This window comes from Podarcis gaigeae (genome assembly GCF_964106915.1).
Source record: "Podarcis gaigeae genome assembly, chromosome: 1".
Classification (NCBI taxonomy): Eukaryota; Metazoa; Chordata; class Lepidosauria; order Squamata; family Lacertidae; genus Podarcis; species Podarcis gaigeae.
Genome location: NC_139678.1, coordinates 81,928,635 through 81,943,793, shown reverse-complemented (window position 1 = coordinate 81,943,793; position 15,159 = coordinate 81,928,635). Strand labels below are relative to the sequence as shown.

General features: G+C 42.0%; 2 protein-coding genes across 2 annotated transcripts; both read left to right on the top strand.

Moving 5' to 3' along the window:
• Positions 1-6,208: 6,208 nt before the first annotated feature.
• On the top strand, positions 6,209-7,147 carry LOC310837497 (olfactory receptor 10V1-like; the record flags this gene model as incomplete). Its single annotated transcript, XM_083724168.1, has 1 exon — positions 6,209-7,147. The coding sequence occupies one exon, from the start codon at positions 6,209-6,211 to the stop codon at positions 7,145-7,147; it is 939 nt and encodes a 312-aa protein (XP_083580294.1).
• A 5,600-nt stretch (positions 7,148-12,747) lies between these two features.
• LOC310837491 (olfactory receptor 10V1-like) lies at positions 12,748-13,689 on the top strand (the record flags this gene model as incomplete). The annotated part of the gene is made up of 1 exon (XM_083724155.1): positions 12,748-13,689. One exon carries the CDS (start codon positions 12,748-12,750, stop codon positions 13,687-13,689), a length of 942 nt encoding a protein of 313 aa, XP_083580281.1.
• Between the last annotated feature and the right edge of the window lie 1,470 nt (positions 13,690-15,159).

Sequence of the window (15,159 nt, the reverse complement as noted above, 5' to 3'; positions counted from 1 at the left end):
TTCCTTCCTTCCCTTATTTCCTTTGTAAAACACTCTCATTGGGGTCAACACATGCAGCCATTTTAGAAGATCTGTGCTTCCATGTGTGTGTCTTTCTTACCTTTATTGACATCAGCAGCTGCTATCTGTTCTTCACACCTCCCGGCATTCAAGACTTTTAAACCTATCTTCTATAGCCCCTTGGGAGTGAACTGCTGATGCAGCCTCTCACCACAGCTCCTATCAAGTAAGGGGTTTATTGAACATTCAGCCTGATTTACTTGCCCCAAACCTGGGAGGTTAGATGTTATTGACTGTTTATTGAGAATTCATTCTGATTGGTTTGCAGACAGGTTATATGACGTTGCATCAGGTGTCATCCCATACTTTCCTTTGCATTTTCCCGACACTTTCCCTATTGCCACCCACAAAAAAAGGTTGGGGAGGAGGAGATGAACCCGCTTTATTGCACAGACTTTGGCTGAGCTGCCTAAATTTTCCAATATATGACTGAATCCCATTGACAATAGCAACGGTCTGAAAGCACTGTGGATGATGCAGAATATTTTTCTAAGCTTATGGTTGCATTGAGAACAGTGCTTGGAATGAACTAGTTGAGCTCTATGAAGTTTCCTGAACTAGTTCAAAAATCTCTGATCTACACCTGAAAGTAGATCCCATAATTGGCAGGTGAACAGCAAGAGGCCCTGACTCCTGCCTTTCATTAAAAAAGTCCATCAGACATCTACAAAGAAAGTTAGAAAGCAAACTGTGGAAGCAATGTCCGAAGTCTTATTAGGTGGATTCACAGGTGCTGCTGTTGCTAAGGATGCTTATTTACTTAACCACATTTGCTAAGCAACCAGAATAAAGGATTGCATGGCATTTCCTATATCTTCTCTGCTGAAGAGAGTCACTCTTTTCCAACAGGAGCAGCTCGCAGCAGAAAGCACAAATAAAGCAAAGGAACAAAGCAAATGATGTTCTGTTTGCGCAATTTAAGCAGAGTAAGCCATTTCTAGTATGGAAATACAATTATGTGGAAAGGTTCATCTGTTGACATTCTCTCTATTAGGTGTCTTTTGTGTGGTCCCTGATTACCCTGTAGGTCAGCCCAGGAGCTTATAACTTTCTGAATGCTGAAGGTTTTTGTTCTTTTGTAGAAAATGAACACTTTATGAACTAAAAAGTATGTTTGAATGAATGTGGGCAGAACTAGTTTGTCTTATGAAAGGATGAACTTGAAATGAAATGAATTTTCCCAACTCCTCAAAGTGGCAGCTTCTCTTCAGTGGCTACCAATATTTTGTGATGGGCCAGGTGTTGGGTTGGGGGCTCAGAGGGAGAATACCTGAACATGGTAATACCCTGTCACACCATGCAGTGACAGCTCTGTGTTGCAAAGAAGAAAAAATGTAAGAAGATGAGAGAAGATGACAAATGCAAAGGAAAATAATAAATGTAAGGAGGAGGAGCATCTGAAAGGAAGCAAATAAAATGAAAGCAGGGTTGAGGATGGAAGGTGAGTGTAAATGAAAGGAATAAAATTTAAAATAAATGCAAGGGTTTTTGGGGAGCATCTCCTTCTGTATCATCTCCTTACTATTTGGGAGCCTGGGGCTTAATGCTGACCTTAATGCTGCCTCTAATACTACTGTGTATATCAAAGGGGAAGTTCGAAATAGGTTGGGAGGTAATTTTGAAAGCTGCTTCAATTCTTGACCTGCTTTTATCTGAACCTGACCACTTTTTGTGCTTCTTACCGCACCTGCAGCAGTTTCCCCAGCACCAAATGCTGCCCACAGCCTGAACAGGGCTGGCAATGTCTCTCCATCATTTGAAACAGGGATCCTTCGCAGCTGCAGAAGAGGGGACCAAACCTGTCTGCATGCTAAGTATGTGCTCTGCCTCTGCCCCTAAGCTATGGCCTACCTGAATCGCATATATAGTGATCATTAAGCGTAAAGAGGATCAGAGAGCAGCAAGTCTCAAGATGCTTTCATACTGCAGTGCATGTGCTTCAGATGGTGGTTGAAACACTGGAAGGAGAAAAGGTGCAAGTAAAAGCATTTACTATTAAGGTGTTATAAAATATTCTTCTATGCAATAATAATAATTGTCAACCTTCACAAAAGACCAGGTTTCTGCTGGATTATTCTTGGAAAATGGGTTGCTGGCCCTGTGCATTGGACACCAACCTTTGTTTGGGGGAGTGCTTTTTGAGGGGCGTGACTGCTATTTATCCATCAGAATGTTTAGTATAGACTGTCCCTCTTCCTCGATTATAAGACAGTAATTAGTTCTTTCAAATTCTAATATATTACATCTCTAGGGAAAGTGACGCTAACAAATGGTGCAACAGGTACTGTTTTCTTTAAGGATGAGAAATAACCTTGAAATTAAATTGTCCCTCTCTTCGGACCTTGAGATTCTTTCTCTTATTTTGGGAAGTTCTGTAGAACTTTCTTAAATATAAATAAGTAACATCCTATTGGGATTTATGGATAAAATGGTGAGAAAAGTTGTTAAGGAGGCAAAAGTTCTTTCTCCGCACCCCCCTCCCTCTGTTCAGACAAATAATTTCAAGACAGAATGCCTTAGAGGCTTGTTAAAACAAAGAGATCTCTTATGAGACATACACAAATTAACATAATTCTCTGACGGCCATAAAAGATGCTTTAGGACATTACAAGTTCATGCATCAGAGAAAGATACTTGGTTCCCCAAAGATAAAGTTGTCCCTTAAGCGGAGGCAATTGTTGATCTGGGCCAAGAGTCTTGCACATATATGCTTCAATTCTCAAGGTGTGTTCACCCTCAGAGAACTGGCTGTAAGTTTATAAAGTTTCAATTCTCCACGGACAATTCTGGTGTAAGTAAATATTTACACTGCCACTTTCAGACTCAACTCCATATTTAAGTGTAGTTCAATGGAGAAAATGGTTGGCTTGCATATGGAACACCTAGGTTGAAAGCTCAGATTGAGTAGTATTGGAAAGTCATTGTTAACTTCAATTCCTCATAAGGAAAATACATATAAATACATATATAGCACATACCAAGTCATGCCGTTAGTCCATTTAGCTCATAAGTGACCAACTTGTAGCCTGTGGGACATGTAACTCTTGCCCTTATGGCCAGCTGATTGCTCCCCCACTGCTGCTATTGTCCTTGAACTCAACTCCACTTCCAAAACTGCCACCAAATTTGCTCAGGCTATGCAGAAATTCCACCACCCAAAATCTTAATTTTCAATTGGTTTTTATCTTTCTCCATTGCAGCACCGAACTCATCAATGATTGCTTTCTCTTGCTTCTGCTTTTCTTTTTCCACCCTTAGACACGCCAGGTGGACAATCTACTCATCAGCGAAACTCTACCTTGCACACTCCAGGGTCACCTCTTGCCACTACTGCTCTCAGTACTGATCTGCACTGAATTGAGAATAACAAGATTTTTCTCATAAAGGTTCTTATTTCTGGCCTACATATGAACCTAGTGCTCCAAAGTTTCTCAACACATATCCTGCCCCTTTCTTGTTATTTATTTCTCTCAGCCTCTATGGATCCCTAATACTATTTGAAAACCATTTTGTAGTGTCATACATCTTATAAAAAGATTCTTTTTGTTCATTAACATGGAACAGTACCTTTCCTTTTTGCATATTTTAACTGTATTAAAATCCGGAAACTTCTTCAAAGATGGTGACAATGAGGGCAAAAATTGATTTAAAAGGATGGATTCCTCTTGGTCAATCCAGAATGAAGGTGATACACAGGAAGAGGAGATGTAGAAGTTATTACTGGATAATTAAGAGCTGTTTCATCTTCAGGAAAGAGCCCCAACAGCAACCAATAACTAAACTATGAAAAAATACAACAAATACAACTGCTGGATTCACAGGTGGTCTATATGTGCAGCAAATCCAAACCCTTGGTAAACTTTCAACCAGTGCTTAGAAAGTTCATTTCATTTCAGTTCAAGTTCATCCCTTTTTAAGACAAACTAGTTCTGCCCACATTCATTCAAACAAACTTTTTAGTTCATAAAGTGTTCATCTTCTGCAAAAGAACAAAAACCTTCAGCATTCAGAATGTTAGAAGCTCCTTGGCTGAACTACAGGGTAATCAGGGACCACACAAAAGACACCTAATAGAGAGAATGTTATAAGATGAACCTTTCCACATAATTGTATTTCCATACTAGAAATGGCTTACTCTGCTTTGTGCCAACAAAACATCATTTGCTTTGTTCCTTTCTTTATTTGTGCTTTCTGCTGCAAGCTGCTCCTGTTGGAAGAGAGTGACTCTCTTCAGCAGAGAAGATACAGGAAATGCCATGCAATCCTTTATTCTGGTTGCTTAGCAAAAGTGGTTAAGTGACCAAGCATCCTTAGCAACAGCAGCACCTCTGTATCCACCTAATAAGACTTCGGACATTGCTTCCACAGTTTGCTTTCTAACCTTCTTTGTAGATGTCTGGTGGACTTTTTTAATGAAAGCTAGGAGTCTGGGCCTATTCCTGGAGAAGAGGAGGGAATAGACAGGAAGATGAAGTAGAAATCATTTGGAGTTGAACCCCCAAATGAACTTAATCCACCTAAGTTCACCTGCCAATTATGGGATCTACTTTCAGCTGTAGTTCAGGGATTTTTGAGCTAGTTCAGTAAACTTCATAGAGCTCAACTAGTTCATTCCAAGCACTGTTCTCAATGCAACCATAAGCTTAGAAAAATATTCTGCATCATCCACAGTGCTTTCAGACCGTTGCTATTGTCAATGGGATTCAGTCATATATTGGAAAATTTAGGCAGCTCAGCCAAAGTCTGTGCAATAAAGCGGGTTCATCTCCTCCTCCCCAACCTTTTTTTGTGGATGGCAATAGGGAAAGTGTCGGGAAAATGCAAAGGAAAGTATGGGATGACACCTGATGCAACGTCATATAACCTGTCTGCAAACCAATCAGAATGAATTCTCAATAAACAGTCAATAACATCTAACCTCCCAGTTTGGGGGCAAGTTAATCAGGCTGAATGTTCACTAAACCTCTTGCTGATAGGAGCTGTGGTGAGAGGCTGCATCAGCAGTTCACTCCCAAGGGGCTATAGAAGATAGGTTTAAAAGTCTTGAATGCCGGGAGGTGTGAAGAACAGATAGCAGCTGCTGATGTCAATAAAGGTAAGAAAGGCACACACGTGGAAGCACAGATCTTCTAAAATGGCTGCATGTGTTGACCCCAATGAGAGTGTTTTACAAAGGAAATAAGGGAAGGAAGGAATAATTTTGAATTTAACAGCAACAATAGGGAAGAAATATTCATATCCAGGTTGCTGCTCGTATGTTAAGCCAACAGAAGAAGAGAGGTGAAGGGGAAAAAATATTTCATTTAGCAAGTTTTCTTGACTGTACCAGGGTAGGAAAGTGGGTAGATATTTTTTTTAATGCATTAATAAATGACTATCCCTCCAAGAAAGTACAAACAAAACTAATAAAATATGTACTGATATGTCAAATGCACACAAACACTATACAGTGAGCGTTAGGGAGAGGGGGTAAAAAATAAGCTTCAAGCTTCTTGGGGGGGGGGGGGGAATGGAGACAGACTATCACGTGCCAGAAATCAGAAACAAAAACCTAACCCTAGATCCAGAATGCAGGAATTGCATAAAGAACAACCTAACCGCTGAGATAAACCATGATATGCTGTACTTTTCCATGTATAACACGTCCATGTGTATAAGACGCCCCCTATTTTGGGGGACTCCAAATTAGGAAAATGGGGGGAGATTGCCCAGAGTTGTTGAGCTTTTTTCTTTGGTTGGGCTTTATTATTTTATTATTTATACCCTGCTCATCTGTCTGGGTTTCCCCAGCCACTCTGGGTGGCTTATAGCACATAGAAAACTGTAAAACATTTCAATATCAACCTAGCCATTTATAAGCACTGTAATAGTCGCTCAATTTTAATGGATGTAGACACCTCAGTGAACAACCTACTCTAAGAATCTGATCTCATTCTTGTTAATAGCTGCCTACAGAAGTCTGAACTTCAGTATTAAAGGATATGTTGATCAATTGCACATTCACTATCAGCCAATTTTGCAACATCTTCCCTGTTTGTTGCAATTCAATTTATTTGTGTTACCTAATTTCCTGGTTGCCCAATGCTGGCTTCTCAGTAATGTTCTCCTCTCTCCTCTTATCCCATAGCAAGCTCATGTGCAGGTTTATATGGAGACTGAAAACCAAACTAGAATTATACAGTTCCACTTCCAGCCATTCACAAAGCACCCTGGCATGAGGCAGCTGATTTTCTGGACTTTTCTGATTCTCTACTTGCTCAGCCTGTTTGGGAATGCTACCATTGTTCTCATCATCTACACCACACATTCTCTTCACACCCCAATGTACTATTTCTTGGCTAACCTGGCATGTCTGGAAATTGCTTATTCTTGTACCATTGCACCCCTCACTCTGGCCCACGTAGCTTCTGCGAGAAAGGTCTCCATCACCTTGGCTGGCTGTGGAACCCAAATGTTCTTCTTTACCTTCCTGGGAAGCTCTGACTGTGTCCTGCTAGCAATCATGGCATATGACCGCTATGTGGCAATCTGTCACCCGCTCAGATACACTGTCATCATGAACTGGAGTGTGTGTGTGAAAATTGTTGTTGGGACCTTGGTCATGAGTTGCTTCTTTGGCATTCAGCTTTCTGTCTTGATATTGACTTTGCCTTTCTGTGCCAACAAGGAAATCAATAATTTTTTCTGTGATTTCCCTGTTGTCATGAAACTGGCATGTGGCGATACCCATTTCCAGCAAACTGCCCTTTTTATTACCAGTGTTATCATCATCACTATCCCTTCCCTCCTAATCTGTATCTCCTATGCCTTCATTGTGGCTGCAGTCTTGAGGATCAGCTCTGCTGCAGGCAGGCAAAGGGCTTTCTCCACCTGTTCCTCCCACTTAATGGTTGTCCTTCTGCAGTTTGGCTGTGGCAGTTTGATATACCTGCGTCCCAGCTCCAGCTACTCACCAGAGGAAGGTCGGGCGGTGTCTGTGGTCTACACCTTTGTCACTCCTGTGCTGAACCCCTTAATCTATAGCATGAGGAACAAAGAGTTAAAGGATGCCCTTATCAGAGCCTTAAAAAGAGCTGTGCTGCCCTAGAAGAAATGACAGTGTTGAATCGCAGGCAGGGAATGGTACACCGTCTACTGCCATCTGTTGTAATGGTATGGTGGAACTGAAACCACAGGAAGGATGCATAGGTAGGCTCTATGTCTAAGCTGCAATTGTGCCTCAAAAGGAATGTTCTTTGCTTGTAGCAGAAGTTGCATTGTGTGGCCAATTGACCTGAATTCGGTATAGGTATTCTTGAAGGAAATGAATCAAATGCCTGATTGAAACCAAGCAGAACAACAGCTACACTAGTGACACTGAGTTCTGTTTTGATGGGCAGGAGAACCTGGACAGGTTTCCAGCCACAGAGAGAACAAATACATTTCATTTAGGGGCCTGAAGATATTGTGAGGTAACAGAAGAAAAATACCCCAAGAAGAGGCTGGAATGATGTCATCAAAGGAGGGTAGCAAATGAAGCAGACATTAACCTCAAACCAGACTAGCCAGAAATGCCTGGTGGGACTGGCATGGGGATTTTGGACCTCGTATTCATCTGGAGACAACTTCCACTGATGAATTGGACTGATGATTCTGTTTTTTGTTAATAAATGCACAAACAGGCATGCACCCAAAGAGAGTCTATGATGTTGTCGTTGTTGTTTTGACCTCTGAGCAGAAAATTATTGATTGCCACAAAAATTACCACAAAAATTATTGATTGCTGTTCTAGTATACAATACACAAGGTTATAGTAACACAAAATTCCCTAGTATTTTGGGCGAAAGTAGGGTGCACTTTCAGCAGAGACACGGAATACTTCACACTGCACACAATTTTCCCTACAGAAGATGTGATATGAGCACCAATTTTAATGCCATTAGACATATTCATGGATAAGGCAGCAGTGGTGGTGATGACATGTGGATGAACCAGAAACATCATTGTTGGTCCATTTAGATGTACCTCCACTGCCCTCCTGTTGAAGTGATTTTCTGCCCACCCAATATGACACTAGCAGGCTTTAGCCTCATAGAACATGATCCCATAGAACAGAGGTGGCTAAGCTGTAGCCCTCCAATGGTCTTGGACTCCAACAACCAACAAACCCATCAAGCATTGCCAACAGTCAGTGTTGAAGGATGGGAGGGGTCATCCAGCAACGACCAGGTGTCCACAGGCTTCCTGGCCCTGCTGTAGGACTAGCACGGATATACTAACATTCCTTGGGTGAGTGAGGCTGGGGATCATACCTAGTAAGGCGTAAACAAGGTCCTATATATGCAGATTAAAACAAAACAAGAAAGCAAACTCTCATGTATAGATCTAAGCTGTGGCTGAAAGTGCTGTGTGTTTCTAATGGGCAGACAACATTCTGCTTGAGATCTGCTGCAGAGGCCCTGCTGGTAGTTCCAGTTTTGAGCAAAACGTCAGGGTCGATTACCTATTGGCCTTTATAGTGCCATACCTACTAATTACCGATGTGATGTTATATTTTCATGGTTTTTTTATGTATATGCTTGCCGTAACCTGGTCTAGGTCCTGCAATGAATGATGGGGTGTACACTTTTAAAATAAATAAGTCATGTTCATGTCAGAGAATGTTCCATGTGTACAACATCAGTGCCCCTGGATATGCACTCGAACCATTGGACAAGGAAAATGAAGAGGGGGTCTTGGGGGGAGGGAAGGGGAACCAATGGACAAAATGTCTTTATAACTGGCCTATAAATCCAATTTACTTTTTCAAAGGCAAAAATGTAGACCTGCAAAAATGTGTAGCTTGTGTGTGTGTGTTCTGCGTCAGTTCCTCACTCACATCTTCACTCCCTCCTCATCAATTCAAATTCACACCACCATTCCCAATGCTGCTAGTGAAGTCATCCCATTGCTATCTTGCTTATAACTGTATTTATTTATACAAGAATCAATTCCCACGAGGCATCCTGACACATATTAAAAAAAATTAAAACACACACACATATAAAAACTGTTAAAACTGTTGCATATATTAAAAAAACTACCATACTTTTCTGTGTATAACATGCCCCCATGTATAAGACTTGCTTTTTGGGGGACTCAAATTTAAGAAAATGGGGGGGAGATGACCCAGAGTTGTTGAGCTTTTGTGGGGGGGGCATTGCCCAGGCTGGTTGAGCTTTCTTCAGGGGGAAATCAGAAAATCACTAACCTAAATCACACGTCGATTGGTGCAACCAATCACACGTCGTCCCCCCAATGCACTATGCGTGTATAAGATGTGCCCCCCTTTGACATTATTTTATGGTAAAAGACCCTCATCTTATACACAGAAAAGCACAGTACTTCTAAAGCCATTATATATCAAAATCACTACAGGTACCAATTGGTACCTGCATGCACTAAGAATATGAGACACCATTTATATTCTTACTAACTTGCGATTCTGGTGTGAGGTGAAATTATTATTATTTAAATTTACATCTCACACTTCCTCTCTAAGGAGCCCAGGGTGGCAAACACATAAATCCACAAATAATTAAAACATCTAAAAACAATTCCAGCATAGATGCAGACTAAGGCCTGAGCGCACATAGCACTGTATAGTTCGCTAGGCTAGATCCCCAACACAGGCTATCAAAATCCATGCTCTCATGGCCCTAACACTCTCCCCCTCCTTGTCACTGATCTTCTGGTTTACACCTGCCTTGGGACAGGAGAGAAAATGGCTAGAGCACAAGTGGTGAAAAACCTGAGCTACACTGGGGCAAACGTGGCAGAAAGGCTCCTTGGTTGGTGGAGATGGCCACAATGAAGTATTTTTGCATGCTGAGAGAGCAATTGGTATTGAATGTCCTCCCCTCTAATGGAGCAGTGAGTTGACTCCTTGTCTCCCTCCCTCTCTGCTGGCCTTTGTCCTCAGAGAGCAGGGACCTCTACTCTTGTTGGCTGCTTGTATGTGATTTACTTTTATGGGGACTTTGATGCATCACTGAGGGATTGGGATTACCTTGCTCCTCTAAGGATCTTGCAAGGTTTATAAAGCCCTCAGAGCTAGAGTTCTCTTGTGGAAAGGGCAGCGGCATGCAATATCAGCTCAGACAACAGGTTAGTAAGATTATCCCAGCCAGTCAGCCAGTAAAAACTGTTCTACCCATCTCACAATAAAAACAGTTGGGCATACAGTTGAAGTAAATCAGGGCCAGAATGGTACTGCTTGCAATTGTCAGAAGAGTTTAGACAATGTGTCGGCTGGGGACATTGAATTAGTTGTGAGCAAGAATAATGACCACAAGGTTGAGCATTGTTCCAGGCAAATGCTTTCCTAGGAGTGGTGTGAGGTTCTTTATGGGAAATATTCTGGAACATTTCCTTCTACAGAAATGTTGCAGTTCCCTTTTTGTGTATCAAGAGGTTAAGCCTAAATGGAAGTTGCTTTTGCTATCTCTTTGTATCACTTTCATTGCCTCCTAATGAAGCCAACACTGGAATAATAAATAATGCTCAGTTATTTACATTTGACATTCCTATTTGCAGGTGATGTGGAAAGTGTTTCTAGACTATGGCTGTGCCATAGCATACAATTTCACAGGCACTAGAAGAGGAATAGACAACACAGTGCCCTCTAGATGTTGTGAGACTCCAGCTCCCATCTGTCCCAGCCAGCATGGCCAGTGATGAAGGGCAACAGCATCTGAAGGGCACCATGTTGGCTATGCTGCCTTTTAAGGTGACACCCAAATCTTATTTTGCAAAGAGGGAGGCTTCCACCTTCCAGTGGAAATGTAGTTTTCTTGGCCATTAAAATGAAAAATGCATGCATACTCGCCACCTGTACTCCAAATAGTGAGTAGAAGAGGATGGTGTGGCAAATTCTGCATTGTCATACTAACAATAGCTTAAACAATAGCAGCAAACACAAAAGTAGTAAGACAGAAGGATTAAAAATAGAAACAATTAAAAACATCAAAACACATAGAGAACATCTAAAAACATAAGAAAAATATATCACACTAGTGGGCATGATTCAGCAAAAGTTAGTCAATCCTTTTCCTGATGAGAGACGGCATGAGAGATGGTGCTTACATTTCCAAAATGACACCATATCCACACAAGAAGGTGGAGGTATCAGGGACCTTGTGGGGACAGAAATATTTTTATTTTAAAAATAAGATTTTATTAAAGCTGTTTCATAATACAGTAAGATAAAATAAAGTAACCCAAACAAAAACAGAGAAAGAAAGGGAAGGGGGACCACAAGATTTTGCAGAGGGGAGAACCTTCCCCAACAGTCCAGTGAATACTGGTAGACACAGAATGCTGATTGTTGTGGGTGGCAAACAGAAAACCAGGGTGGGACTGGAACACATTATCCTAGAAGACAGCATTGCTGGCTGGCTGGAAACCTGAGCAGGACCACTCTACACTGCAACATTTTGTCATGGGTTTCACTTGTCACAACCACTTCCATTCAATAAAAAAGAAAATAGGATTTGAGTACTTTTGGATGGAGTGTCTATTTAATTTTAATGGAGTAAAACCACAGAAACTCTGACATCCAATTGTTTTGCAATCCCTAGCTCAGTAAAGCAAGAGCAATGTAGAGTGCCAGTGTAACGGCTATTTATTGTTTATCTAATTTTGTACTGGAAGCAAATACAAAATACACAAGTGACACAGCTTGCAATCTAAGCATCTGATTCTAACCGCATTTCTCTGGAAATTCCATTGATTTCAATGGAACTTCCTTCTACAGAAAGTCTGCAAATAAAATTAACAAGGCAACAGCATAGGGAGAGATGGGTTTCGTAAAAGATTTAGTGAAGATAGTTCAGGGAACCATTAACTGATAGCAGAAGGAGCAGGAAAAGTGGAGCTACAGTGGTCTATGAAAGGATTGCCAAAAGATGTGCTTGCAGCATGTGAAATGCTTTACAGTCCTGAAGTTTAAACTTACTCATTATTTGCAGAAGCATGAACTGAAATGCCTTCTAGATTATGCCTGTGCTGTACAATTTCACACAAGCCAGAAAAGAGGATATTGAGAAGCTGGAATGTGTGCAGAGGAGGGCAACCAAGATGATCAGAGGTCTGGAAACCAAGTCTTATGAGGAATGGTTGAGGGAATTGGGAATGCTTAGCCTGGAAAAGAGGAGACTGAGAGGAGATATAATAGCTATCTTCAAATATCTAAAGGGCTGCCACGTGGAAGATGGAGCAAGCTTGTTTCCTCCTGCTCTGGAGACTAGGACCCAAACCAATGGTTTCAAGTTACAAGAAAAGAGATCTGGTGAAACATCAGGAAGAACTTTCTGATGGTAAGAGCTGTTCAACAGTAGAATGGATTCTGTCAGAAGGTGGTCCTTAAGCAGAGATTGGATGGCCAATTGTCCTGGATGCTTGAGCTGAGATCCCTGCATTGCAGGAAGTGGGACTAGATGACTCTTAACGTCCCTTCCAATTCTATGACTCCATGATTCTAAGACAGCTGTTGTCTTGCGAGACAGAGATCTTTATTTGCAAAAGGGGGAGTCTGCCCTCCAGTGGCTGCCTGGTTTATTGTACATGTTTAGAAATGGATGTGGCCTGTTGACATCTTGGTGGTGATATCACTTTCTCCGTCATCGGTCTCTCTTTTTATCTCGTGCCAGGTCATATGTACCAATTCCTATGGAGAGTGAAAACCACACTAGCCTGACCCATTTCTACTTCCACCCCTTCTCAACAGTCCCAGAGATGCAGCTGTTGCTTTTCTGGACTTTTTTGGTCTTGTACCTACTCAGCCTTTTGGGAAACTCTGTGGTTGTGTTCATTGTCCGTACAGAGCGCTCCCTCCACACTCCCATGTATTTCTTCTTGGCTAACCTGGCAGCCCTGGAGATTGCTTACTCCTGCGTCATTGCCCCACTCACCCTAGCCAACCTCCTCTCTGCGCAAAAGGTCTCCATCTCTTTGGCAGGATGTGGCACACAGATGTTCTTCTTTATCTTCTTGGGAGGTGGCGACTGCGTCCTGCTATCTGTTATGGCATATGATCGCTATGTGGCAATCTGCCACCCACTGCGCTACACTACCATAATGAGCTGGAGGGTGTGCGTGAGTCTTGTAGCTGGGACGCTAGGCATGAGCGGCGTGTTTGGCATTCAGCTCTCCATCCTGATACTGCGCCTTCCGTTCTGTGGCAATAAGGAGATTGACCATTTCTTCTGTGACTTCCCTGCTGTTCTGAAGCTCGCATGCAGCGACACCCATATCCATCAGACTGCCCTCTTTATTATCAGTGCCGTAATACTGACTGCCCCTTTCCTCCTAGTTTGTGTCTCCTATGCCTTCATTGTGGCAGCCATCTTGCGCATCCGCTCTGCCTCAGGTAGGCAGCGGGCTTTCTCCACCTGCTCCTCCCATTTAATGGTTGTTCTTCTGCAGTATGGCTGTGGCAGTTTGATATACCTGCGTCCCAGCTCCAGCTACTCGCCGGAGGAAGGTCGAGTGGTGTCTGTGGTCTACACCTTTGTCACTCCTGTGCTGAACCCCTTGATCTATAGCATGAGGAACAAAGAGTTAAAGAATGCACTCAGTAGAACACTAAGGAAGGAAGTGCTGTCCCAGTGAGAGCCTGGGATATTCTAATGTGTTTCACACTGTAGTAGGAATTCACAAGACAAGCAGCCAAACACACATGGGTTTATATGTGGCTGAGGACTTATTCGCATATGCACATGAATCCCTAAATGTTTTGTTTATTGAACATTCATCCTAATTTGTTTTCAGGGACATTAGACAACCTTGGCTGTTAAATGAGCATTTGTGCCAATTTGTTTGTGGGGAAGTTAGATGAAGTTGCATCTACGCAAGTGTTCTCCCAACATTTCACTTCCCTTATCACAAAAAAGGCTGATCTTTTGGGGAAGCAGGTTTGTTGTGCACAACCTTGCAATCCATTACAATTGCATGACCTGAGTTTGCCAGTATGTGATGGAATCCTACCCCAAACTAGCAAGACCCTGGATAGTTCTGTCTATAGAGGCTGACCTTTGATTTCTGGACTCTGTTCTTCATATTGCCGTCATCAACATGGTAAATATGAAAAGACTTTTCTATTTGTAGCAGAAAGTGGACTGCTTCTCCTCTTTGTTTGCCATCACATAATGGAACTGAAACACTAAATTGGAGAAGAAACTAAGCACATGCTTGAAAACCAGCCATCTAAGAGTGAAACAGATACTGTATTGTTGCCTAATGTTGTTGGAAGGTCCATTGCATATACTTCCTTTAACTGGCATAAAGAATGTTAGTGTCTGCTGAAAGGAGTGGTCTTAATCTTATTGATTTACTAGAGAATTAGGGTTAATTCCTACTGTTATGCAGTGATATAAACTGAGATTTCTATTTTTTTAAGTTCAAAATTCTTTCAAAACTTGACATGATCTACTTTTGACACATACATTCCCCATGGGTAAGATGGATAAAATCTGAGCCCAGAGGAAGACAATGGACATGGTATCTGCCTCCCATTCTGTTCCCCACTCTAGACCTCAGCTTCGACTCTCTCTCAGCCCTGGACACAGCAGTGGGCCTTTCTTTCTTTCCTGACGTAAGGGCATCCTCATGGGAAAGTGGCATTAGGTAGCTGATATTGAAAGTGACATTAAATTGAAGGAAATTGTTGTTTAATTTACTGTGTTGTTCATGTGCTACTGTATGCCCCCCTTTTTTTTGCTGCTCTACATCAGGCAGTAAAATGTATTGGGCTGGCTTTGGAGTCAGATGGCAACTCTGCCCCTTCCTCTAGCACACCATACATTTAAAGCAGCACCCCCCCCCCCACACACACAAAAGAATAATGGGAACTGCAATTTATCCCTCACCATGCTACATCTCCCAGCACCCATAATAAACTACAGCTCCCAGGATTCTCTGGGTGAGTGGGTGTGCTTTAAATGTATGTTGTGTACATTGCCTAAGTAAAATGGTTAAAGTAAAACCTACCTAAGTGTAGTGTGTATGCAGCCTGTTTACAAAATGCATAAATACCAGAAGGAAGCTATGAAGCTATCTGAAAAGATCCTATATGGAGTCACC